This window comes from Juglans regia, chromosome 9 (genome assembly GCF_001411555.2).
Source record: "Juglans regia cultivar Chandler chromosome 9, Walnut 2.0, whole genome shotgun sequence".
NCBI lineage: Eukaryota > Viridiplantae > Streptophyta > Magnoliopsida > Fagales > Juglandaceae > Juglans > Juglans regia.
The window spans coordinates 20,039,972-20,066,963 of NC_049909.1; the positions used below are offsets into that span (position 1 = coordinate 20,039,972).

Sequence of the window (26,992 nt, forward strand, 5' to 3'; positions counted from 1 at the left end):
AATAAAATTATTATTATATATATTCGTTATCAGCCAAGGCCGAGTCATGGGTTTTGGCTTTGGCAATTATATTTTTATATTATTATATATCTACGGTCGGTAGAATTTCGATAAAAACTAATTTTGAAATGGACTGGTGAAAATATTTATTTATTTTGGGCACATTAACACGTGATCGTGAACGCACGCTGGACATGTGATAGGTGGAATCTTCACAGCCGGCTGTTTGTTCTACTACTTTATTCATCTCTGCACGTGAAAATTAAACTTTTATATTTTATAAAAAATAAATTCATATATTAAATATATTTTAAATAAAAATAATTCTACAATTTGATTTATTATATTAAATTTACTTTTAGTAAAATTAATTTGTGCCAAATCATTATCTTTGGAAATTGGACTATGTAATAGCAATTGATTATCTTCGATATATTCGTTATTTATTGCATTAATTATCCAAAAAAATAGGTCTACGAAGCCGACAGGAATATGTTAGTTCTCGATTGCGACACAGTGATACGATCAAGCGTCAACATTATACAGATAAAACAAAAATATGATATCCAATAAAGGATAGAATGGGACATAAAAATGCAAATCTTTTTAATTTTTCGTTTGACCAAATTATTTAGTTTAAGAGAACTTATTAATTTAGCCAAATTATAAACCATAATATCAACTAATTATAAATGTAAGAAAATCATTTTTTGTTCTTTTTAAAATAAATTATTGTTTGAGATATCCAAAATTGTCTAAAAATAAAATAAAATAAAATAAATACTTTGTCGGGAACGAATGTCATGTTTTACCATATTTTTTTTACGTGGTGTCTAATTTTTTATAGAAACAATTCGTGCGGACTAATTATTAGCTTAGAAAATTGAAGTATTTTTTATATTTTATAAAAATAATTTTACTATACATCAGTTATTATTTACTCATATTTTATATCTAATTTTTTTTTTTTTATAAAATGTGGAGGATGAGATAATGAAGTGTGAATAATAAAAAGAATTATTATTTGAGAAAAGTTTTTCTATCCAACAATCGTGTATCACATATTTACTGAGATGATTTTTTTTTATTTAAATTTTTTTTGTATGTGATATAGGGGGAATATAGTTTTTTTATTTATATAAAATAAGAAAAAATGATTTAAATTAGAAATATGTGGTGAGAAATGGGAAGCGTTTAAGGTGCGATCGTGTCAGTAATCCAGACAAGTGGACCACAGATAAGACGTGTAGTGCCGCACTATTCAATTCGCGTCCTCATGCCACCAACACTTCCTTTTCAGGGGCGAGAAAGCTGAAACTCTCTCTCTCTCTTCCAGTGGAATAAAGAGAACCCAGAACCACCGAACCCTAGTCAGCGTCTTTCATATCTGATAATTTCCAGAATTCCAGGGTAATCCTCCTTGTCTGATATACAAACTTAGCTCGTATTAGATTCATTTCAATTTCCTGGAGTAACTGGAAAGTGGTTCCATTTTTTTTATTTGTATGCTTTTGACATTTCATGTTAATCATGTTTGTTTGATTCTCATAAATATTAATGTTAGCTTGCTTCTTTGTTGTATATAACTATTTTTGTTCAATGAAATGTTGTTATTTTGAGTTTGAATATGCTTTGACGCTGCAAATCTTCTCGTGATTTTGGTTTTGTTTTTTTGGTTGATGATTAGTTCATACGATGAATGTAAGCTGATCTGAGTTGGGTATTTTGTTGTTGTTATTACTGGGTTCTAAAATGATAAAGTTGGGGCAACTGTATCATGCAAGTTTGTCACCTTTCTTGTCAGAGAAATATGGCTTTCTTTATTTCTATGGAAGAGCTAATATGCTAACAGGGAGAAAAAATAGGTAAAATATTAAAATTTCTAAATTGACCGCTTTTAAAGTGCTGAATAATTTGAATTGATACGAGACAAGTTTGTTTTCATGTAATGGCCGTATTAGTTCTGTGAAATATGTGCTGACGAATAATGAATACATGAACAGAGTGAGGGCTGTTTTGGATGTACTACGAATACTTCAATTGTCCCATTGTGTATAGACATTGGGAATATGGACCCGATTGTACTTGGGAACCATGGTTACGTAAGAATAATTAGAACTTTCAAAACCAATAATCAGTTGTTGATGCTTCATGATAGCAGCAGCATTGGCTGGTGGTGCAGCTCAGTACTTGTAAACACACTGGGACAAGCCAACTTAGTGCATGTTTGGATAATGAGATGAGATGAGATGAGATGAGAAATTCTCAAAACTTCTAAATTTTTTTTATAATTTCCTTCTCAACATCACTCGAACACAAAACACTTTTCAATCAAATCTTCAACCTTTTCATTTAATCATTATCTAAACATTATCCAAACACAAAAGTCAGTACAACTTTTCCAAACTTTTAAACAAAACACAAAAATAATACAATTTTTTCAAATTTCAAAACAAAAAATAATATTAAAAAATTGTATTCAAACAATTTATTAACTTTATAATATTTTTAGTCAATTTGTTCTCTCATTTTCCAAAACTCAATAAAACATTTTAACTCAAACCATTTCACTATTATTCACAAACCATTTATACTATTCACAAAATTTTGAGATACTCTAGTATCCAAACGAGCTCTAAAGAATCTTCTTGATTGAGTTGGATGATAGAATCTTCTACTATATCACTGTGGTAATTTATCAATGCCAGAATTGCTATACTTAGTTCTTGGTTAACTTTTGCCAACTATTTATGTTTTATGTTGGTGGTGGCTAGTTTTGGCATTATACCTTGTAATTAAGAAACTATGAATATGTTGTGTAAAGGGCAGAAGATGGCACTCGCTTCCCAGACAGGCTCGTCATATTGCGTTCGCATTGAAATAATAAGATCTAAACCTAGGAACAATTTAGTAGTTAGTACGACAAAAAATGTCAAGGCATCAAAAAGGAAGGAACTTTGTGCTGGTTTCTTGTCCTCATCATGTAATTCTGGCAAGAAGGAACATATTTTGCGGATAGATGGTCTTGGAGTAGGATGCAAACGAGGTCATCGAGTGATTGTCACTGCAAGCCCTCCTACCGAGGATGCTGTAATTGCTACTGGGCCATTGACAAAAGAGGATCTTGTACAATACCTTGCCTCTGGATGCAAGCCTAAGGAAAAATGGAGGTACAGTTACCAATTTTACTATATATTTTAACTGGAGTTGTATACTCGTATTCTTGTGTCATGTACCCTGCTCAAACATGTTGCATGATTGACTATGAATCCAATTCCCTATATCTTGCACTACTATGCTGCCGTTTCTGTTTGGAATGTTTCATAAATTTCCCTTTGGCCTGATACATGTGGTTGTGTAGGTTCTCCATGTGAGTTACATAATTAGTAATTTTGGACGAACTTAATCAGTTGGAAATTCTTATTATGATAAAATTCAGTGATATTTTGGTGATCTGTGGTATCAACTATGTTCTTACACAAGTTTCTTAACGAATTTACCACTTGTTCTGTTCCTAATGTTTTCATTCATAGCTTTTCTTCATGCAATATTTAGGAAAAGTAATTTAACTCAAAATTTCCCAGTACTAGGTGCTATTTAGGTTTTCTGTTTAGTAAACCTTGCTTTGAATTCATCGTGCTTAAGGTTGTTGTTATTATATATGGTTCGTGATATCTTTGATTGCCATGTCTTATTATTTTCTTCTTTCACATCTGATTAATTATTTTAATACTTGTAACTTATTAAATTGTCATATGGTCATTGCAGAATAGGAACAGAACATGAGAAGTTTGGTTTTGAGTTTGGTACTCTACGTCCGATCAAGTATGAACAAATAGCGGAGTTGCTGAATGGGATTGCTGAGAGATTTGATTGGGAGAAGATAATGGAAGGTGACAACATTATAGGACTCAAACAGGTAAGCTGCTTATCCTCTGTACGTTTATCATGTCTGAACTTCATTCATGTTGTTGGCTATTTTATCTTATGAACGGTAAAGTTTAAGATTTATTTTGGAGAAGCAACAGTTTTTAATGTTGATTTCTCAGATGAATCCTTGTCAAGAAACTTTTCATTTGACTTATAAAAAAAAAAAAAAAGCTTTTCATTTGTTGATAGTGAATTTCTAGCTAAAAAAAAATAATAATTACAAGTTACATTAATTGTGGGCCAGGGAAAGCAAAGCATATCACTGGAGCCTGGGGGTCAGTTTGAGCTTAGTGGTGCACCTGTTGAAACTTTGCACCAAACGTGTGCTGAGGTTAATTCACACCTTTATCAGGTTGGTTGACATAATAATACTTGGTTATATGCCAGAAAACGCTTGTGGCTAATTGTTAAGTCATGTTATGTGGTGCATTTGGAGAGGGAAATGCTCAAATTTTTTAGGGCCATAAGACATCCTACTGAATCTACAATTCCACTTTTTGAGAGTATGTTTCTCTTAAACGACTTGCACAAACTCTTCGTCTTTCTCGAAGTTGTTGAATACACTGAATTCCGTAATCTTAGGAGAAATATGAATTATTTTTCTCTAATATTAGTACGACTTGCTGGAAAAGGTGACAGGAGGAAGTTACACAATTGATAAACTTCTATGCCTTTTTGGTTGTGCTTCTCTGGTATTTGCTCTAAAGAGTCATACCTTTATGTAGGCAAAGATACATGCTAATTTAGGACTTTTGACAAGCCACAAATGCAACCTATTTGATTTGTAGTTGTATGCTGGAAGCAACATCTGACATCAAAAGAAGTAATTTTAAGAAGTAACAAAATCAACTTCGTTGCTTTTTGTTTGTGGTTGTATAATGCAATGTTATATAATCACCTTCATGAATTAATCATTATTGCCCATTGTCGTTGGTATCATAGCCCTCTATATTGAGCTAAATTAAAGCTAGGGGCATTTTTGCCATTTTTGGGATGTCTCATGAAAGTATCTATTATATATGCTTTTGAACTTATTGGTTGTCTTCAAACACTGCATTTTAATAGGTCAAAGCTGTTACAGAGGAAATGGGAATCGGATTTCTTGGAATTGGTTTCCAGCCCAAATGGGGACTGAGGGACATACCTATAATGCCCAAGGTATTTTGAGTCATCTTTCCAATCTTTTTGTTTTGATGGAAAATTATAATTCCTCAATTGGTTAAAAACAACAAACCATAGCACTTGTTGAAAGTTACCTCCCGAGCTGAATTAGAAGAAACAGAAGAGATGTAAGACCTGGTCCATTTAATTTATTTATGCTGTTCTATACATTTTTTCCCATGTTTTACCACCTAGGACTCATATCATGCAGAATCAACCTTTTGAGTAACAATCAATTTCACTCTTCTAAGCTTATTTCTTGAACTAGCTACTCTCCACCATTTCAGTTGAAGCTTCCATATTTAAAGTTGCATGTAGTGACTGACATTGTAATGTTACATATAAGGGGTAAGGAAATTCCAAAAACCATGTTGTCTACTTCTACTGGTACTCAGCAAAGCTTGTGACCCTGTCAACTGGCCTTTTAATAATATTGAGTTTCTCCATTCTACAATTCATATTTACCTGTTGGACACTTCAATTACTTGCATACTAACAGAATATTTTGACTCAGGGAAGATACGAGATTATGAAGAATTACATGCCCAAAGTTGGCTCACTTGGACTAGATATGATGTTTAGGACATGCACTGTACAGGTGAGATTAATGTTATAATGTCATGATCAAATCATTTTAAAGTACCTAATTAAATGTTGGAAAGGTTTCATAATTTGAGAATAGAAGGAATATCTTCTCATTTGAACTCATTGCCAGTGTTGCGGCTTGAAAGTGATACACATTAATTTCCACTTTTAATAGGTCAATCTGGACTTCATTTCTGAAGCTGACATGATCAGGAAATTCCGTGCTGGTCTTGCTTTACAGCCCGTGAGAAACTTTTGTCCTTTCTGTTATTAGTGGAAATTTGTCTAATCTTGTGGTAACTAACTGTTATTACGAATAAAACAGATAGCAACAGCTTTATTTGCAAACTCACCTTTCACTGAGGGAAAGCCAAATGGTTATCTCAGCATGAGGAGGTTTCCAAAAGTTCTCTTGTTGTTTCCTTCTGTATCCACTGTTTGCGTTCTCTGGGCGTCTATACTAATTCATTTCCTTTCTTCTTTTTCTTATTTGAACAGCCACATTTGGACTGATACTGATAATAATCGCAGTGGCATGCTTCCATTTGTTTTTGATGATTCCTTTGGGTGAGTTTCCCTTATATCTCTTTCTCTCTAATGATTTTTCAACTTATGAATGTAATGGCAGATGTTGCTGCTGCTCTCTTGACTTAAATATATTCACTAGTATTCTGTTTTCAGCATTTTTGGAAAGACATATCTTGGCCTATACTGATATATTCTTGCTCATTTGGGGTGAAGGGTTGTCATAACGAACTCCCGTCCAGCGGATTTCTAATTTTATCCATCTTTTGATTTCTTTTTTTGGGATTAATGAATCTGTGTAAAGTAGTGGTCTAGTCTAGGAGACATGTTTACCTACACATGCATGAAACCTTAATTTTTTGGTCATTTCTGAGCCATGCATGAAAGCTTCTGCTTGTATCTTAGTATACAATCATTTGCATTTGTTCCCTGAGTTTTAGAGGTTTAATGGGTTCTTGAATCATCCATTTTATGATTTGTATTTAGAACCTTTATTATGACTATCAAATCTAAAATAAGGGGAAATTAAACTTTGCAAACTCAAACTATGAAAACAGTCACTTTGCATCCCAAACACAACTTTTGGCAATTTGTACTCTTGGATATGTCACACAATCTTTTTTTTTTTTAGTAAGTAAAAAGAGATTTTATTAATCCACATAATTAGGCAATGCCCGAGTACATAGGAAGTATACAAGAAAGAGCCTAATTACAAACTAGCGCTACAGAAAGTAGCATAAAAGTCATTAAAACTTGTTCCATTCAATACAGTAGATGAAGTCCAAAGCAACAATGTATGAAAAAAAAAGGCCCTAAAACCATCCGGAGAGCGTTCCCTATTGTCAAAACAACAACCATTTCTATCGTTCCATGTGCACCACATTAAACATAGAAGCACCATCTTCCAAACAGCTGCAAGTGACGATTGCCCCGAATCCCTCTCCAACATGACAATAAATCTATCACCCTCCTAGGCATTACCCATGTGATACCAAGCCTAGTGAAGATTTCATCCCATAAAGCCTTGACTACTTCACAATGAAGAAGTAGGTGATCTGCTGATTCACTATTGTGTTTGCACATGAAGCACTAATCTATTATGTAGAGGCCACACTTTTTCAGCTTGTTGATAGTTAATATTTTCCCATGGGATGCCAACCAGCCGAAGAAGGCAACCTTGAGGGGAGCATTGCTCCTCCAAATGCTCTTCCATGGGAAGGCATTAGAGGAGTGAGTCGTCAATGCCTTGTAATATGATCAGACTGAAAATTTCTTGTTCCCTGTAAGTGTCCAAAGTAATTTGTCCTCCCCTCCTGCCTGTAGTTTCAGCGCATATAACACTCTGTAAAAATCAGCAATGTCTCCCAGCTTCCAATCATGTACAGCTCTAGTAAATCTCACGGACCATTGAAGGGAATCAATGGAGATGCTCATATTATCAGCCACAAAGGCACCCTTATCTAACGCAATCCTATAAAGAGAGGGGAAAGTGTTTTTCAAAGCAACATCACTACACCAAATATCGTGCCAAAACCTGATTTGCATGCCCCTTCCCACCTTAAGTCTAAAATTACCGAGTAAATCTTCCCATCCATTCCGAATAAATTTCCAAACTTCCACGCCGTAAGCCCCTCTTACTATATTAGAGCACCAACCTCCCCAAATGCTCCCATATTTAACATCGATGATGTTTCTCCAAAGAGCATCCCTGATGATACCGCCATAACCATTTTCCAAGAAGGGCCTTGTTGAAGGTTCTCAATTTTCTTACCCCCAACCCACCACAAGACAAAGGGGTGCAGACTTTATCCCATTTAATCAAATGGAATTTTTTCTCATCCTTTAACTCTCCCCACAGAAAGTCACAGAATATCTTCTCCAGTCTATTTGCCACCCCTGCAGGCAAAGGAAATAAAGATAAAAAGTACATTGGGAGATTAGATAATGTACTCTTGATTAGTGTGATTCTAACGCCTTTAGACAAGTAAATTCTCTTCCAGCCAGTTTGCGTTCGATTTTCTCAACAATCCCATCCCACATTGCCTTGGATTTATGAGGAGCCCCCAAATGAAGTCCAAGGTACTTCATAGGCAAGGATGACACCTTGCAGCCCAAGATGGCAGCCACTTCGCATAAATTATCAACCAAGCCAACTGGAACTATTTCAGATTTTGATAAATTCACCTCAAGACTAGAGACAGCTTCAAAGCAAAGTAAGAGGGCTCTCAAGGAGCAAATCTGATCGGGATCCAGATCGCAATCTTGAAGGTCAGATCATGTTTAAGGGTGTAAGTTGCCATGAAATGGCATCTTGGTGTGTAAATTGATGAATTTAATAGTTTTAGATGCAAATTAAAATAAAAAATCTACTTTCTCCTTACATTAATAAAGCTAAGTTATCACTAAGATTTCGTTTATGCCAAAAACAAAATATGCTTATGCGAGAGATTACATTTGGGTAGTGAGGTATTTTCAAGTATTTTGTGAATAGTAGTGAAAAAGTAATGATAGAATATTGAATAGTAGTGAATAGTAATGAACAATAATAATAAAATAATAAATAATAGTGAAGTATTCTGAGAATACCTGATCAAAAGAACTGTTGCACTAGATACATTACGTCTACATGGACTATCAAGAATTTGCTCGCTATTTCTAATTCTCAATTTGTTTACAGATTAAAAAAAATTCTACTTCTCAATAAAAGTGGGGAGTTGAAGTTCAAGTCTTTTGTTCTAAACACCCTTTTCATTGGATAAGGGCCCAAGATGGTTTTGCTCTCTCTATTTCTACTTCTCAGAATTTTTAGCAGTTTTTCCTTCTGTTTGTTGGTCAATCTCTTTTATACTTCTTGTGTACTGGGGTAACACCATTTTTCATCACTAATAAAATCTTCATCATACTTGTAAATATATATAGATATATCTTTGAAATACTTTTTTCCATGAATGATTGCTGCTTTCTAATTTTTTAAGTCCAGGGTTACCTGTCGATGCATTTAGTAAAACATTTGCTATACTTTTTATGTTTACCTGCCAATGCATTTATTATGTTTCTCTTCCCGATTGCAGGTTTGAGCAGTATGTTGACTATGCTCTAGATGTTCCAATGTACTTTGTTTATCGAAAAAAGAAATATATCGACTGTACTGGAATGACTTTCCGGGTTTCCATCTATCCTTAAAATCTTGTAACTCAAGGCTGTTTTAGTCATTCTCTTTTTTTATTCAATTTCACTTGATCATTAAACTTGATTTGAACCCATCCATTTGTTGTAATAAATAATATTGTTTCTGTTACTTGTTTTGCAGGACTTTATGGCTGGAAAACTTCCTTGCGCTCCAGGTGAATTGCCAACACTCAATGATTGGGAGAATCATTTGACAACAATATTTCCAGAGGTTCTACATGCATTTCTTATCTACTTTCTGAATTTGCTTCTTTTTCGAATGTTTTCACCGCATTTATACTGAAGTTTACTTCCTTCTTCAGGTCAGGCTGAAGAGGTACTTGGAGATGAGGGGTGCTGATGGAGGCCCTTGGAGGAGGTTATGTGCTTTGCCTGCGTTTTGGGTAGTTGACCTCTTTGACTGTTTTACGTAACTAGCCTGTTTCTGATTGGCTGTATTATATAATTAGCCTGTTTCTAATCCTCTATTACATGTGTATCAGCTTTCTTAGTGTAATCTCATTGCTTCCTTTTTGGCACAAATCTTCTGATTATTATATTATTGTCTAAGAACAATAAATATTGCAATGTTTCTTTGTTAGAGTATGAATTAAATGTATAAATTCACCTTCTCATTAGCTTAAACTTTTGGGAAATCATTGACTTACCATGCTTGTAGAGAAGAGATTTTGAGTTTGTACCCTAACTACACACTCTGCCCCAATCTCAATTAAATATTCCATGTGTTGGGTCCACTTATAAAGAGGAGTTCGACCCACACATGAGGGTGAGTCTTAAAATATAAATTAAATGATTAAATTCACATTTTTCCTTTAGTTTAAGCTTTGCTTTTGTGATTTAATAATCTTCATAAAAATCCCTTTTTGCCCATCCTCAAGTCCTTCACAATGTCAGCCCAAATATAGTTAATGGACCCTAGCAACACGTTAGCTTCCTCTGTCTCTGACATGTTTAGATTATGTTACAAACTTATTATACTTGGGCAATGCTTGTTTACTCGTTCAATTAAAATTTTATTTTGCTTATAAAAAAACCAAACTTATTATTTCTAGGAACATCCGTTCATTGTGATTTCCTATCAAATGTCAGGTAGGTATATTATATGATGAGATTTCACTGCAAAAAGTTCTAGACATAACAGCCGATTGGACTGCAGAAGAAAGACAGATGCTGAGGGATAAGGTATTAAAAATAAACGTCCTTTTTTTTTTCTCTCTCAAAAAAAGTAATGGTCCGTTCTGGTGCTTGATGCTCTATTGCGAGGGGCATACTCTATCTCCTGTTCTCATTTACTCTGCATGCTTAAATTCTAATTTAATCAAACATGTCTTGTGTTGGAAATGATAAGAAGTTTGGTTGGCTGGAAGAGAAACACCCTATAGAGTGGTTGACGTTACGAGTGATTCAGGATTGGGTTGCAAATTTTCTTGCCCTCATTCTTTTATATACTTCATGTTGCATCTCTTGGTATCGGACTTTTAAGGGATGACAATTATAGATGCTAACATAGTAAGTGATGGAAGCACACCGTTCAGGGTTATGAGACTTTCTATTGTTTTCATCCCAAAGTCGAATATTTATAGCCTAATAAAATTTTCATCCATAGTACGATATGATAAATCGTATCGTATTCTATGATTGTGTTCTATGAAATTCTATGCCAATTACATCTTTTTCTGGTGTTAAGATGGCATCCTAATTGCAAAATCTACTCAGTAGGTTCCAAAGACTGGGTTAAAGACACCTTTTCGGGATGGGTTGCTGAGGCATGTTGCTGAAGATGTTGTACAGTTGGCTAAGGTATGTAAGGGTTTCTTTCTTGCTTTTTTACTTGATTTTATTGTTGTTGTAAGGACGTCATGTCTTCTTCTGCAGGATGGCTTGGAAAGGAGAGGCTTCAAGGAATCGGGTTTCTTGAAGGAGGTGACTGAAGTGGTTAGTACAGGTACTGATTCAGGCCCTTCTTTTTATTAATCTTATTTATTCTTTTTCTCTGGATTGGGAATCATTACTTCGAAAAGGTCTAAGGTTATACTTATCAAGAAAAGGTCTTAAGGGTCACACAAAGTAATGTGCTGGAGTTCTAAATTCCACGCATTTTCTCAAAACTTCTAAATATTCAATCTTTCAAATATAAACATGATTTTGGAGATGTTCTTTGCCAAGACATGCTTATGGAACAGTCTTCTTCCATGGCAATCAGATCAGTGGTTCCCATTATCATCGATGTTGATCTGGTGTCAATTTTGGATGATATTCTTGGCAGGTGTAACGCCAGCTGAGAAGCTTTTGGAGCTGTTTCATGGGAAATGGGGACAGTCAGTAGATCCTGTTTTTGAGGAGCTACTCTACTGAGGTGAATCAAATTCTTGTGGGACTTTAGTAGGGCCCTTTTGTGTGTAAAAACCTTTCTTGAATTTTTGGGTGTAATCGTAGTAAATATTTCAAGGTGGTTTATCTTTGTGGTTTTAGATTTAAGATCTCAGCTGAATACACTGTGCTGTAAATCCTCTACAGCAGGCTTCTCCTGTTACTCATTGAATAAGACCAGATCAAACTCTGGTCATCTTGTCTCATAAACTTCCAAAATGGCAACTTAGTAATGTTGCTTGGTTGGTAAGAAGTATCGAAAGGTTGGAATTATATTCCACCAATTTGCAGGAATATCAACTTTTGCAATGGTGCAGTTACTGCTAGCCTTTAAATATATATGGTTACATTGGGCTCTTTAACAGACATTAGAATCCAAGTGCATATACCATATCAAGCCATTTGTCTACAACCCTCCTCTCCATTCTCTTGCTCTTCCTCTTTTTCTCAGCAACAACCACATGGAAGTGCAGCCAGTGCTACAGCACCCGGAACCCTCGAGTCCGATCCCCGGCAAATTACCATTATTCGAATTCTGATCACTAATCCTAGTACATAATTTCTTACATTTGAGTCTATGACTGCACCATGTGCCACTGATTCTCTGCCATTCTTTCACAATCGTATACTCCGGGGTTTTGTTTCATACGTGTGAATCCGTTCTTTCTTTTCTCCTAGAATATTGAAAGGATTAGATGTAAGGAAAAAAAAATGAAAGGTATATCTCAGTTATACATGGTCGTTTTTTTTTTTATAGATTACTACTATTCTAAGGCTTCTATTATCACACACTGTTTATGATTTGATTTCAAAAATAAATTTTAAAATTTTAATTTTATAAAATTAAAAATGATGTAGATTTGACGAGACGGATCAAGTTAGGTGGTAACAAAAAAGAGCACTGCTGTGGGTCCTGTATTTGGGATCCAAAAAGTGTCCTGAATAGGGTATTTTTTTTTTCATGTATTTTTTTAATTATCATAAATATTTTTTTAAAAAATAAAAAATTTATAACATCATTAAAAAATATTTTTTTAATCATTCAGATAAAAAAAAAAACTCCATTGGGAACACATTTTAGATTCTGAATTCAAGATCCAAAGCATTTTTCAATAAAAAAGCCTCCTTTTCGTGAATTCCTAGTGATAATGTCGTTGTGGACAGCCTAGCTTAAATTTATTTTACACTCTTGAGAAACGTATCTTTGACGTTATAACTCCCATCACATTCCACCTTTTTGTAATTTTCCCTTCTGTCACGTATTCCACAGCGAAAAAACAGAAAAGAAAAGAAAAGAAAAGGGTAGTCAGACGTCACGGAATTCTTTTCATAATAAAGCATGTAATCTCGATGTGTCAAGGCTGGTTTTCTGGAATTCAACATAGGATTCCACCAGCAAGCAGCCAAGCCAGTTTTTGTGGGGGTGCTGGAAAGAGATGGCCAGAAGAAATCAGTCATTTGAAGACTGACAGGGGACTCCCATGACCCCCATAATTGAGGCTTTCTACCTCTCTGTCTCATCTTTTCCTAACCCTATTTTATATTTACCAAGATGTATCTATTTGATCCCCAGATTACAGAAACAGTCTTAGCCTAATAGTCATCTGCTATATTTTATCACCTTTTCTGCATCATCTTGATTGCCAAAGTCTAGTGTTTTTAATGTTTCTTAATGGTTTGTGAATCATTTTAAAACATCAACTTGTGTTCATCATTTCTACATCTGCATTTAGCTTACATGGTATGGATGAGAGAGTTACCTAGTTTGGATACGGTATTCTCATAAAACTATTTATTATTTTATTATTATTTTTTACTTATTGTTCAATATTTTATCATTACTTTTTCATTACAATTCACAGAATACCACAGAATGCCTCGCATTAGCAACGCCTTGTAATTAATGATAGACTCGCAATTTTAAAAAAAAAAAAGTCACTCCTGAATGATAATTTGCCTTCATGCTAACGCTAGAAAGAGACAAGAAAATCATTTCTCTATTACATATGACCAAATCTTTTTTGTAGGTTCTTTACCATAACGAAGATAATACAGAAGTAAAAAATAACAATTAAAATCATTTCAACAGCTTAAAGATATGCTATTCTGTAATGAAATCTGTAAAGTGTTGTTAAAGAAAACCCCACCACTCTGTGCAACATGGATCAAGTAGATGCCAAAAAAATAAATGTAGTTAAATACATTTGATTACAGATAGCATGATATCTAGTCGTCGAGGAAAATCAGATTCGTAAAGAGGTTGAGAACCAAACTATGGAATCTTAATGACAGATGGGAAATCAAATGAGAGGATGGCTTGGTGATTTTCAGCTGGAATGAGGCCAGAGGGACTAGTAAGCATCCTGTAGTTACCTTCCAATATCCAGCTCAGAACTCCTGTTGGAGTTTGACATGGCATCCTCCAAACAAACCCACATGAAATGATTAATTGAACCTTATTCTTTTTTATTTTCATTATGAGGGAGAGACAGAAATATCATAGTCCAGCTTCAAAGTCCTATATCTCTCATTGAGTCATTTATTTCCTCCTAACTCCCTCTCTCTTAAGCTCTATAAATTTCTCTCTCCTTTCTTAGCGTTTTATCCAAAAATCTTCATAAAAAAACCCTCATTTACCCATTTCATATAAGCTCGCGATCTCCCATCAAGAAAAATGAGAGAAATTCTCCACGTTCAAGCAGGCCAATGTGGTAACCAAATTGGTGCCAAATTCTGGGAGGTTGTGTGTGATGAACATGGCATCGATGCCACAGGAAGTTATGTTGGTAATTCTCACCTTCAGCTGGAGAGGGTGAACGTTTACTACAATGAAGCAAGTGGTGGTCGCTATGTTCCTAGAGCCGTGTTAATGGACCTTGAGCCGGGTACCATGGACAGCTTGCGGACAGGTCCTTATGGGAAACTGTTTAGACCTGATAACTTTGTTTTCGGTCAAAGTGGGGCTGGAAACAATTGGGCTAAAGGGCATTACACTGAGGGAGCTGAATTGATTGATTCTGTTCTTGATGTTGTTCGCAGAGAGGCTGAGAACTGTGATTGCTTACAAGGTATTCCAGCTGCCATCTCTTCATTTTAAAAATTCTAACATTCCAAAAACTGAATTTAAAAAATTAATGCAATCATTAAAACTCCATTGTTACATGTAAGCAGGTTCTGTTAATACATAAATGTTACATGCAGAAGCAAAAAATGTACGTTTACTTTAACAGAGTGTCATTGGAATGTGTCGTGCAAACATAAGCTCCAAAGTTTTTGTACCAAATTTTGGATGTGGGAAGTGAGGTAGAGTATATAGCAATGCTAATCTTCCTGGATTGTATCTGTGCCTGACAGGGTTCCAGATTTGCCATTCACTGGGAGGAGGGACAGGGTCGGGAATGGGAACACTTCTGATATCAAAGATCAGGGAAGAATATCCTGATAGGATGATGTTGACTTTCTCAGTGTTCCCGTCGCCCAAGGTTTCTGATACTGTGGTTGAGCCCTACAATGCAACCCTCTCTGTGCACCAGCTTGTTGAAAATGCTGATGAGTGTATGGTCCTGGACAATGAAGCTCTCTATGATATTTGTTTCCGAACCCTCAAGCTCACAAATCCAAGCTGTAAGTACAAACTTACTGTTATTTCTATACACGCATTTGTTAATTACCATAAGCAATACCATGATGTTAACTATCTATTGTGTACATATTTGTGTCCCAGTTGGTGATCTCAACCATCTGATCTCAACAACCATGAGTGGAGTAACATGTTGCCTCCGTTTCCCTGGTCAACTCAATTCTGATCTTCGCAAACTAGCCGTCAACTTGATCCCCTTCCCACGCCTCCACTTCTTCATGGTTGGTTTTGCACCCTTAACTTCCCATGGCTCCCAACAATACCGTGCACTCACCATCCCTGAACTCACTCAGCAAATGTGGGATGCCAAAAACATGATGTGCGCCGCTGATCCACGCCACGGCAGGTACCTAACAGCCTCAGCTATGTTCCGTGGCAAAATGAGCACCAAGGAAGTTGATGAGCAGATGATGAATGTACAAAACAAGAACTCCTCCTACTTTGTTGAGTGGATACCTAATAACGTTAAATCAAGTGTTTGTGACATTCCGCCAACTGGGTTAACCATGTCTTCTACGTTCATGGGAAATTCCACATCGATTCAAGAAATGTTTAGGCGTGTTTCAGAGCAATTCACAGTCATGTTTAGGCGAAAGGCATTCTTGCATTGGTATACTGGGGAGGGGATGGATGAGATGGAGTTTACAGAGGCTGAAAGTAACATGAATGATTTGGTTTCAGAGTATCAACAATATCAAGAGGCTGCTGCAGATGAGGAGTATGATGAGGAGGCGGCGGTGGAGAATTAAGGGGCATGTACACTTTTGGGCATGGTCATGACTTGTGTTTTAGAATGCTATGTTTGTGCTGTGGTTGTGAAGAAGGGTTCATTATTGATGAGATCGGCTTTTACCAGTTCATGTTTTTGAATTTATGATTGGCATAATTTATGTAACCCTGAATGGTGGAGAGACCAAAAAGAGAAAATAATCATGTAATGAGAGTATGAGGTTTGGAAGAATGTGAATATTTTCATCTTATTTTTATTTATACGCTCACATCTGTTTCTTCAAATTATGGAAGTTTATGAGGAAAAGGAAAAGATAAAGAGAGATCAATGTGACCAAGCCCTCTCGATCATAATGCAGAGAAGTAAAATCAGATAATGAAAAAAGTTCACATCCCTGAATGATTTTTGTACTCTTTTTTATGTTTTTATTCTAGAATTGTTGATAAAATTTTGTAGCAATTACAAAAATCTCGTTAAAATAAGAGAGGAATTGGAATATAGAGTTCAAGTATAACTTCTGTTCCCATAAATTCATAGATTCCAACACCGCATATCACTCAAACAAGAGCAACTCCAAAAAGTTGAAAGACACCTAAAATGTAAATAAAATATTAATCTAGACATCAACTCCACAATAGGGCAATAAATTTTATTGAAAGGGAAAAAATTATAGAATACAAAAACAGGTGTTTAGCCAACGTGAACAGCCATGCCAATTGGGCTGTACATAAATTACAAGCATTACGCATCTCCTATTCTCCCTTTCCTTTGAATCCAAATCAACAGTTGAATCATTTACAAGCATATGATTTGTTTCATATCATCTTAATTATTTCCCAAGTTCTTTGTATTTTAAAAGTCAGAAACGTAAATGAGCCAAGTTGTGATTACAAAAGCATGGAAGGCCAATAACTCCTAGCAAACTTACTAAACCAACTGATCCAATAATGTGGCAAACGAAGGATCCAAGATGCTGGTGACGAACCAGACATGCAAACAATTGATAGGAACCATTTATCTCCTTCCAAACCTTAATGTTTGCTTCAGGTTGTTAAAATCTTGTCATTGTCCAGAAAGTGAAATGTTCGTGTCTGCTCTCTGGTGCTCGTCTTCAAGAAAAGTGATTCAACAGACAGAAAAGAGACTTTCATTAACGTCAAGCAGTTGCATTCTTTTTAGTTTCAAGGACAGATCCCTCTTTGAGGGCTACTCGTGCTTCATTCTCCTTTTCCAGTGCAAAAAGAGCAGTAGCTTGTAAATAAGAGGCAAAATGCCAGACGGGAGATATTAATTGGGCTTGCCCTGCATCATTAAGAGCTTCCTGTGGCATATCACTCATGAGATAGCATAGACTACGGCGTGCAAAAACTGTCGGGGAAAGCATGGTTCCAACTTCAATGAACTGCAATTAAATGAAACAAATTGTCAAGCAAATGCTGCAAATTCTCCAATCATATATGATGCACAATTGCAGAGACCTTGTTCGTTGTACATCACAAAAATCTGCCAAAACATTTTAGGACACAACTTTCTGGTGGACTGCCCAGAAATACATTTGCATAGACAAGCCCCAGATAAATGATGCTGGGTTTTTTTTTTTAAAACTCAAACAGAACAAAAGAACTTGATGTTTTACTTTGTCCATCCATGTTTGTCGCCATGAAACTAGATACAAGTTTGGTCTGCAAGCAATAAGACTGCCATTTGTAGACATTCACTCAGAAAAGTAGGCAATTCAAAGCAGCAGTTAATCATTTGACCTGGGTGTAGCATTCAATTGCAGCTCTGAGATCTTTATGCCGAAAAGCAGCATCGCCCTTCTTTTTTGAGTTCAATGTTTCCTGCATATCGTTGGTCCACATCTGGAATGAGAGCTGCATCAGAAAGATGGTATGAAAGCAATCAGCAGATCATATACCACGCACAACTTTCATTTATGTCCATAAATGGTTGAGGAGAAAGCGTGGGTGTATTTAAATTCAACAAACCACAAATACACAAGGACTAATGCTCGATTTCTATGTTTTAACTAAGCAAGAAAGTACTTGCCATTGAAAACAATCATGAGGAGAATTATCACTGCTGATTCAGTGCAGCTCAGCAATGTGACAATTAAGTACCAAGTTTACCACCAACTCTTGACACCAAAATCACAGCTAAGTCAAGACTATGTACAGTCAAAAGTAATAAAGATATAACTTAAAACCAGAGTGGTGTATTAATATCTTAAATTGTGAAAATATTAGACAGCAGAGATGAAAATCAGACTCAACACCTAGAAGAAATTGCATATTTTTTATAAGTAGAATTTCCAAAATATTGCCATGCTTCAAGAACAAAAGTTTTTTCCTGATTATGTACACAAGTATTAAAAGCCCAAATGACTCATACAGATCATTCGGTAATCCCTGCTGGTGTTATAAAAAACAAACCTCAGTTGCAGCACCTTCATCATCCTTATACCCAATCTTTTCCAAGATCTCATGTATGGCGGTCAAATCCATTCTTTGGCAAGCTTCACCAAGTGGCGATAGAGGGAAAGATTCAGCACCATGGGGTACGCCCATCAATACATGAGATGGGACCTGCAGACCAATTTCCAAAAGTTCATTAGAGCTAATGAAATAGCGCCCATCAACATTCAACGAATAATAAAAAGAATGAATTATAATCAGAGACAGATGGCGGGAAACGTTCTGATATCCTTGGCACAGTCTTTATCAGAATACTTTCATCCAAATGGTCGCGCTGTCTTAAGTTTTTGAAGTTCAAAAGGGTTTATCCAGAAGAAAAAAAAATCTAAAAGGATTTAAGTAAAAGATGAGTTGTCAAAGGTACCATATTTGATAGAATAAGATTTATAAGTGTTCACAGTTGCAGAAAGAATAATATGTGCAACTTCCTAAAAAACAAAAGACAGCCAACCTCAGAGTCCTTCTGAAGAGGAATCAAAGCAGCAACTAAGGACTTTGGATTTGGACGCTCGCGGGGCTCATACTGTAAACATCTTGAAGCTAAACGTACCAATTCAGTCCCCTCATCATTTGAAAATTGTCCTTCCAAACAAGAATCAGTAAGTGTTTGAAGATTCCTATCCCGTATTAGGTCAAGTGCCTGGGAAGTATTCCAGGGACAAAATTTACAACGTTAGTCGTTCACATCTTCATACAGGAAAAAGCTATCAGAAGGCACAGAGTTTGTTGTACCAAAACATACTTATCTGGGAGAAGACTTACCTGACTCGGAGGTATATGCTTTCCACTGAGAAGATCAAGCAAAAGAGTGCCAAAGCTATACGTTACACTTTCAGGTATAACTCTTCCTACAGAAAAAAGTGTATGAATTACTATTGGTAAACATAAAGTTTAGAGCAGACAATGGTCATGAAATCTATAAGAATGTGAATGGAAGTACATGAAGATGGAGAACCAACTATTAATGTGGCTAAAAAGAAGAAAAAAAAAAAAAAAGTAGCTGCAATATAACAAACTTCCATATAAATATCAACAATATAGTAAGAAGTCACCAAGTGCCTTCACCTTTGACCATATGATGGTTGTGTATGCATATAGGGATAAAGGTCTCTCTCCCACCTAAGTTTATACACATGTCCGTGTACTTTAGCTAATAACTCAAGTAGCAAGTTCAAAACACCATAGAGTTCATAACCAAGCCATACTGATCCTATAACCCAAATGATGAATAAAAAGGATCATCATGTTTACATTCGTCTTGTTTGAGATGGTAAGTACCTGTCCGCAAATACTCAGGAGGTGTAAATGGGAGGTTTGTACTGTAACTTTTCCCATCTCTACTGTTTTTCATCAAACCAAAGCATGAAAGTCTTGGGTTACCGTCCTGAGAAATAATACCAATTATGAGAATGATTATTTTAAACCCCAACTTAAAAAACAAAAATAAGTGGATTGAGTTATAAGATAAAACAGATACTGACATCATCAAACACAATTCTATAAGCATTCAGATCATGATAAAGAGCACGTCCTTTGCTGGTACAATATTCTAGAGCTTGCGCAAGATGCAAAGCAACCCTTAATCGCATTGCCCATTTCATAGGTTGTGTTTCCCCTGAATCATGTAGTTAAATTTCAATATTAATTTCCAAAGAATTCACCTTCCAACTGAAAATGCAAGCAAATGGCAAAAAAAAAAAAAAAGCATGCTTACAAAGAAGCATACTCAGATTTTACCACACAGCTCCAAAAGAAATAAAGGACGAGACAGCATTATAATTTCTTTAATTAGAATTCCATTCCTAATCAGGCATTTCTCTTGTAGACATCATATGTACTTGGGCCATGCCTTTTGCATTTTGAATAAGATTTTTTATTACTACAAAAAAAAAAAAAAAATCTTGAATATCTTGAATTAAAACTGGACTTCTGGAGGACGAATCCAGGAAAAGTCCTTCTACCTTTCTCTTGAGTTCCTTCATACAAAACATTATTATATAAGCATGCTCCTTTATACAAAAGATGGTGATGATTATTTCTGTAGCATGTAGTTTCTGTTATGTATCACAACAGGGAATCGTTAAAAGGTGAAGGAACAAAATGGCATTGGGGGGCAAATGTATCTGTTGAAGGAAAACATCACCATCTCCCCTCTCACATCTTCCATGCTCTCACTCCCACCCCCACCTGGCACGCACACACGCACGCAAGGGGAAAAAAGAGGAAAGGGCCCATTCAATATCATCCACCCACCATCAAGCTGAGGTTTTTTACCAAATCACTCGAACCAACAATTAGACAAGAGTTATCCATCTTCATATTCATAAGTAGTTGCAAGATAGAATTAAATATTTATATATTTATATAAGTAATAAAATTAGGAAATCAAGATGTCTGAGCCTGGGTACGAATTAACTACTTATTTTTAAATGTTTCAACTCATGAGTGGTGGGTTTGGCTATTACTGGATCATATAGGATTTCATATAGTGTAGACTCATGCAACAACATCAAAGAAAAGTTAGTTCAACAAACTTACAATGAAATAAGTGCTTTGCTAATGTATCATTGGGCATGTATTCTGCAACAAGTAACCTCTCATCACCTTCAAAGCAACAACCAAGTAGATTTGCCAGCCTATGGTTCCGGAGCTGACCGACAGTCCTGGCTTCTTCCTGAATTAGTAAAAGTTTAAAGTTTATGAGCTCAATATGGGAACAAAAGTAGAATAATGCATTGGTCACAAATTATATATTGGACTGAACGCAAGTATTTCTCAAGATAATGAGCAGAATGGTTACAACAAAAAATATTCCATACACAAATGAATTGGAGTTTAAACTGGATTAGTAAGTCACTGGGCCATGAGTTTACCTCTTCATAGATATTTCACTCCGATAAAATAATGGGCATAGGGGTGTTGCACACTCTTGATAACCTTGAAATCCCAAATGATGTGATTCATATAATCGCAATGTAATAGCAGTCACGATTATAATTAATTGATGGAAGAGGTGGCAGCTCTTGAATTGCCAAAGACTAATTTAACCATCAGAAGAGAAGCTTATATTTTTTCGTGATGCTATTCAGGATACATGAGTTGTGCTTGATACGCATACAGAATTCCATTAAAATCTAAGGGGTGACCAAGCATGCCCCAACTGAAATAGTAAAGGTAGAGCATTGCCGTTTCTTCTTAAATTTAAAAAGTAAAAAAAAAAAAAAAATGGTACAAACTTATGAAGGAGAAAAATAGACAGTCCCGTGATAAATAACCCCCCCCCCCCCAAGGGGTTGGCCCAAGTGGTGAAGGCCTTGGTCTTGGATATCACTCCCTTCAAGGTCCAAGGTTCAACACCTTGGGTGCAAATAATCATTTGGGGCCACACCCCCGGTGAAAAGTCAACGATTTAACTAGTTCCGTGGAGAAAAACTTCCAAGAGTCCGGTGCACGAGACCGGAATTTATTCTGCAGGAGTGGGTCCAAAGGTCCCTGTCTTGGAGAGGTTTCTCAAGATAAAAAATAATAATAATAATAATAATTTGTATTCTCGAGAACCAAGTCAAGATCACTGATTTAATTTTTTTTTAAAAAAGGGTCAATATCCAACCTCTTCTGAACTGTGAGTAAACACAATTCCAACAAAAACAAGGAGAAAAATGTGAGCGTGTAAAAGGATTAGGACAAGAATTTTGCCGGCATCAAACTTGGGATCAGAATTATAGGGTTTAAACATATTTTACTTACCAAAAATTGACGGGCATCAGGCCAAGCTGATCTATTGAACCTTTTGACGGCAATCCGCATTTGATTTTCAAGCTTCCCTTGGTAGACCACATTTGGAGCCTTTTCTCCATGTTCGGAAACTATATTCTCCACCGAAAACCCAGACGTAGCGTCTCTAAGTTGATCAATAGTGTATTCAATAAATGCGGGCAAATCACCAACTTCACTCTTCCCCTCATTTTCTGCAAGCAAACACGCACTGGTATTTCTCTCTTACAACAAATGTAATTTGACGACAAAAATAAAAAACAAAAACACATTTCCACTTACCAATGCTGTTGGTCTCAGCTACTGGCCCGTCATGTTCTGAACCCAAACAACACACCGCGAGCTTGGAACACCCACAACCCATCCCAATTCCAGAATTTAGCTGCAAACACAATTAAGTCCTGAAGCTTCAATTTTTAACCAAATTCGTACACCTCGATGCTTCAAGGACTCCATCCAGCTTGACATGTAAACCCAACTTCGAGATTTCAAAAGTCCCGTGTCAAAATCTGACTCAAAGTTAACTTCAAAGCTTTCAAAAGCTTAAAATAGAAACCCAATACCAATACTATACTGAACTCAAAAATAATTTCAAAACAAGAGATTCTAAAGCGCCCAAATCATAAACAAGCAGTACAAGACCGAATATCTAACATTAGAGCTAAAGAAAAATTTATCCCTACTGCGATTGAAGTCAACTTAGTTTGACCTTAGCTTCACAGAATTCCCAATCCCCAGATGTAGACTGAGCCGAAACCCTGCTCTGCGAAGCTCCTTGTTCACGTCAAGCGCACCAACCCAGTAATTAAAAAAACACTGAACTGAAGCGTGCGTCCTAGAGTCGATCAAAGTGCACCTTTTAATCAAATCAAGGATCGCAACAATTTAAAAAAGAAAACGCGAAAAAAAGTACAATACGGAATTGTATTTGAATCCCCACCGAAAAAAAAAATCAAGATTGGAGCTCTGAAGAAGCTAGAGTGAACCACCAAGCGATTCGCCGTTCTCGATTCGGTGAAATACTCAAAAGGCATGCAGAGCGAGCCCAGATTTTTCCCTTTTTTTTTTTTTTTATTTTGTGGCTTTTCCCGTGTTGTAGAAAATACACAAAACAATTGGTTTTGGAAAGCGAGCGATCTTGGATTTACTTTGGTGCTTATTTTTTCCCGTGAATGATAAATAGAGAGCTTTTAAGATTCGAATTGGAAATGTTTTAAATATCAGATTAATAACAAGAATACTCATATGAGTCTATGTATGAATTCGCTCTGTGGGCGCGTCTCTCTGTATAGAATAGTTCTTCCTCCTATTGGATGTCGGAACTCAATTTTCTTCTTCCCCTTTTTTGTGGGCGTCTGTCCCTCCCCGTGTCCCAGTGTTTTTTGGTTCTGTTTTGTTTTACTGCCCTACTTATTTTTTCCGTTTCCACCGACATTGTTCTCTTTTAGACTTTTAGTTTTTAAATACAAATAATAATATTATGAAGAATTATTAAATATTCATAAATATGTTTAAGCATTAAATATCAAAATAATTGATGATGTTTAACTTTTGAATAGATTGTTTATTATGCTTTATTTTTTATATTTTTCATACTCATTTTAATCATTTTATTTATAAATCATTCACAATTATTAACTATGTTGTTTTAGACGTGTTTCGCTTTCCTACATATACATACACATACACATACACTCGTCACTAACCTTCAACACGCAGACCAAAAAAGGGGCCTCAATAATATAAATACCTTCGATGCCAAGTCAAATGATTTATGAGTTATATAAAAATGAAAGTTCGATTCACTTAAGAATAGAACGTCTTTCTCCTCTCATATATATATATATATATATATATATATATATATAAAGGTTGGAGTGGATCTATCCTTTCTCTAATGTTTAAATTATGTTTGGATTAACGATTTGTACTCTCCTCCTTATCTGATCATTTTTGTAGAACCTATCAATTCTGATAAGGAGGAAAAAATAGGAGGCCGCCCACCTCCTCCTTCCCATACTAAAACTGATTTTGTTGATTTCATTGATAGTAATTCTCGCTATAACCTCTATTTTTTGGGCTCTAAATTCATTTGGTATTGTCGTTGGAATGGTATTTATACTTGGGAAAGACTTGACTATGCTCTTGTTAACCAATGTTGGCCTTCTCATTTCCCTCATGTTACTTTCACTCACTTAGAAATAAACCATACTAATCACTACCCTATTTTGATAGAAAACAAAAAAGATCTAAAATTGGGTCCATCTTCTTTTAAATTCCAAAGAATGTGGACTAAACACTCAGATTTTCTAGTTGGAACCAACCTTGTCATATGTTTGGTATGCATAAAATGGCTCTTAAATTGAAACACCTTTAAAAAGTTTTGAAAATTGGGATTTTTCTATTTTTGGGAAAAAAATTTAAAACCCTTGCTTCATTGAGAGACAATATACAAGCAGCTAAAATTACTTTACAACAATCCAATATTGATCCCGATCTCATCGCTCTTCAAAAATTAGAAAAATATTATGATGACAAGCTCATTCAATAAGAAATATTTCTTAAACAAAAATCTAAAATACACTAATTGTTAGAGGTGAACAAAAACATTAAATTCTTCTATCAGATGGTTACTCACAAAAAGGTGAAAAGTTAGCATTGCTTCTCTCACTCTCCCTGATTGAACATCTATTTCTGATCATAATATCATTCATGATGCGGTTGTTGAATTTTTTCATGCTCAACTAACTGTTGAACCTGTTCAAGAGGCTACCCATTTATTTAATCATATCCCTAATCTCGTGTCTAATGGCGATAATGTTTTTTTGCTTAAAAGTCCAACTCTTGAAGATGTTAAACAAGCGGTTTGGAGTATTCCTATGGATTATGCTCCCGGTCCTTATGGTTTATTATCTTCTTTCTATATAGCATGTTGGTTAATTATCTACAAGGATCTTCTAGAGGTTGTGGTTGATTTTTTTCAATGGGACTTTTCCCCTTCTTATAAGCATACTTTCATCACTTTAATTGCTAAAACTAATCAGCATGCTACTCTCTCTGAATTTAAGCCCATAAGTTTAAGTCTTCATTTTTTTCAAATGAACTGTCCAAGACTTGCACACCATAAAATTATAAATATAATTTCTCATAATTTAAATAAATATAATAATGGAAGAAGCTCAACAAACACAAATTAATATGATTATTATATAAACTATTAATAATATTATAACCTCGTATTTAAAGGTTTAATTAAGATGATAGTGTCAATATCCAGGACAAAACATTTGCGAGACCAAATAAACAAATCCTCCCCAAAGTTCAAAGTGGTTTATTTATTTACTTCGAGATAAATAAATTTAAAAACTAAAAATAAGACCAATGTATAGCAGCATAACTGGTGTCTTTTTCCTTTCCAAGACCGTACCCCAATTTTATATTGTATATAACTTCTTAATTAAACTATCATACTTACACTGACTTAATTAAATGTTTAAATGACAACAGACATTTGTATATTGTCATTTGTCCGACCTAGGCAAAATCACTCAAGAAATAATACTATAATTATTATTTTTGTCATAGATAGAGGGAAAAAACAAATTCAAATAGACATGACTCACATGTTCAAATATAATTTATAATCAAATGATAGATAAATACATTAGTAGAATTGGATATAACTCATGACGCGTAAGTTCTATACAGTTAATTTAAAAAACAGTGGATCCCATTATGAAAAAGTTATAAAAAAAATAATTATTCTCGTTAATTACTATTCACTGCTCTATATTTTATAAAAAAAAAAACTGCCAGATATAAGGTGTGAGGATAAATAGTGACTGATGTATAACAAAATACTATAAAAAAATCACTTTTGTAATGGAGTCATGAAACTTGCATGTCCTAGACCTACACAAATTATTTTACTGCCTAGTCACTAGACATTATATTTTGATAAAAAAAAATTATAAGCACCAAACTATACATAAATAAATTGTCAAGACAAGTTGATGTGGTTAAACACACAGGATCATTGCAGTTATAAAATAATAAAAATAAAAATATTTTTATACTATTTAATATGATAATTCTATACATTCTTGATATAACTAATATAAATGTAATTAAAGAGTCAAACCCATTGCTTGCACAACAAGATAAAAGCCAATCATCCATCCGGCGGTCCACTGTACTATTTTTTTTCACGTACTGCATCAAACTATCGCAAAAATTGGGCTCTTGACACGTGTAAACCAAATCCAGAACTGAGCAGGTGGTAGCCGTGGTACACAGTTTTATCCCACCGGGCGATGTGAATATACACACTCGCTGTCAGTGAGCGTGTGTAAAACTAATCAATCGTGACCGTTCATGAAGATCATTGCAATGCGCTACACTATCCGACCAGCGCGCGTGGGTTTTGGGACCAGTCGCCCCCAACGCACGGCGAAAGCGACCAAAAGGAGATGAACGCAGTATCGACGAAACTTATGGGCCATTGAAAAAGAGACAGAAGAAGAGCTTATAGGATTGCCACTTTCGTAAATTAGAGAAGCTTTAGGCCCTTATACCTAACCCTCAAATATCCACTACTAATCACGGCCGCCTTGT

General features: G+C 35.3%; 3 protein-coding genes across 9 annotated transcripts; 2 read left to right on the plus strand and 1 right to left on the minus strand.

Annotated features, from left to right (window-relative positions):
- Positions 1–1,272: 1,272 nt before the first annotated feature.
- LOC108997432 (glutamate--cysteine ligase, chloroplastic) lies at positions 1,273–12,122 on the plus strand. Of its 2 annotated transcripts, none has more exons than XM_018973709.2 (16): positions 1,273–1,410; positions 2,825–3,170; positions 3,769–3,919; positions 4,175–4,282; positions 4,996–5,088; positions 5,606–5,689; positions 5,852–5,920; positions 6,002–6,072; positions 6,175–6,243; positions 9,273–9,366; positions 9,512–9,601; positions 9,693–9,773; positions 10,480–10,572; positions 11,110–11,190; positions 11,266–11,335; positions 11,657–12,056. In XM_018973709.2, exons 2-16 carry the CDS (start codon positions 2,833–2,835, stop codon positions 11,743–11,745), a joined length of 1,581 nt encoding a protein of 526 aa, XP_018829254.1. In that variant the 5' UTR covers positions 1,273–1,410; positions 2,825–2,832; the 3' UTR covers positions 11,746–12,056. The 2 variants fall into 2 exon arrangements, with proteins under 2 accessions (XP_018829254.1, XP_018829255.1); XM_018973710.2 differs by having other exon boundaries at positions 1,274–1,410; positions 2,830–3,170; positions 11,657–12,122.
- Positions 12,123–14,028: 1,906 nt separating this feature from the next.
- On the plus strand, positions 14,029–16,410 carry LOC108997485 (tubulin beta chain-like). The gene is made up of 3 exons (XM_018973807.2): positions 14,029–14,828; positions 15,115–15,384; positions 15,485–16,410. The coding sequence occupies exons 1-3, from the start codon at positions 14,435–14,437 to the stop codon at positions 16,147–16,149; spliced, it is 1,329 nt and encodes a 442-aa protein (XP_018829352.1). The 5' UTR covers positions 14,029–14,434; the 3' UTR covers positions 16,150–16,410.
- A 355-nt stretch (positions 16,411–16,765) lies between these two features.
- On the minus strand, positions 16,766–23,699 carry LOC108997423 (serine/threonine-protein kinase BSK7-like). Of its 6 annotated transcripts, none has more exons than XM_035694005.1 (12): positions 23,319–23,699; positions 23,088–23,213; positions 22,661–22,760; positions 22,352–22,572; positions 21,143–21,278; positions 20,086–20,219; positions 19,883–19,988; positions 19,367–19,452; positions 19,056–19,244; positions 18,563–18,715; positions 17,891–18,004; positions 16,766–17,532 (listed from the first exon to the last, which is right to left on the minus strand). In XM_035694005.1, the coding sequence occupies exons 3-12, from the start codon at positions 22,740–22,742 to the stop codon at positions 17,287–17,289; spliced, it is 1,467 nt and encodes a 488-aa protein (XP_035549898.1). In that variant the 5' UTR covers positions 22,743–22,760; positions 23,088–23,213; positions 23,319–23,699; the 3' UTR covers positions 16,766–17,286. The 6 variants fall into 6 exon arrangements, with proteins under 6 accessions (XP_035549898.1, XP_035549894.1, XP_035549896.1 ...); XM_035694001.1 differs by having other exon boundaries at positions 22,661–22,856; positions 23,319–23,698; XM_035694003.1 differs by having other exon boundaries at positions 22,661–22,887; positions 23,319–23,698.
- Between the last annotated feature and the right edge of the window lie 3,293 nt (positions 23,700–26,992).

Bases quoted from the DNA above. Each gene is read 5' to 3' on its own strand.
- LOC108997423 (XM_035694005.1), bottom strand. From the start codon at position 22,742: ATGGGTTGTGGGTGTTCCAAGCTCGCGGTGTGTTGTTTGGGTTCAGAA. The intron at 20,220-21,142 runs GTAAGTTTGTTG...TACATGATTCAG, and splicing joins AGCAAAGCACTTATTTCATT to GGGAAACACAACCTATGAAA. The intron at 17,533-17,890 runs GTCAAATGATTA...ATTTAATTGCAG, and splicing joins CAATTGAATGCTACACCCAG to TTCATTGAAGTTGGAACCAT.
- LOC108997432 (XM_018973709.2), top strand. From the start codon at position 2,833: ATGGCACTCGCTTCCCAGACAGGCTCGTCATATTGCGTTCGCATTGAA. The intron at 9,367-9,511 runs GTTTCCATCTAT...CTTGTTTTGCAG, and splicing joins GTACTGGAATGACTTTCCGG to GACTTTATGGCTGGAAAACT. The intron at 11,336-11,656 runs GTACTGATTCAG...TATTCTTGGCAG, and splicing joins GACTGAAGTGGTTAGTACAG to GTGTAACGCCAGCTGAGAAG.
- LOC108997485 (XM_018973807.2), top strand. From the start codon at position 14,435: ATGAGAGAAATTCTCCACGTTCAAGCAGGCCAATGTGGTAACCAAATT. The intron at 14,829-15,114 runs GTATTCCAGCTG...TGTGCCTGACAG, and splicing joins GAACTGTGATTGCTTACAAG to GGTTCCAGATTTGCCATTCA. The intron at 15,385-15,484 runs GTAAGTACAAAC...TTTGTGTCCCAG, and splicing joins CAAGCTCACAAATCCAAGCT to TTGGTGATCTCAACCATCTG.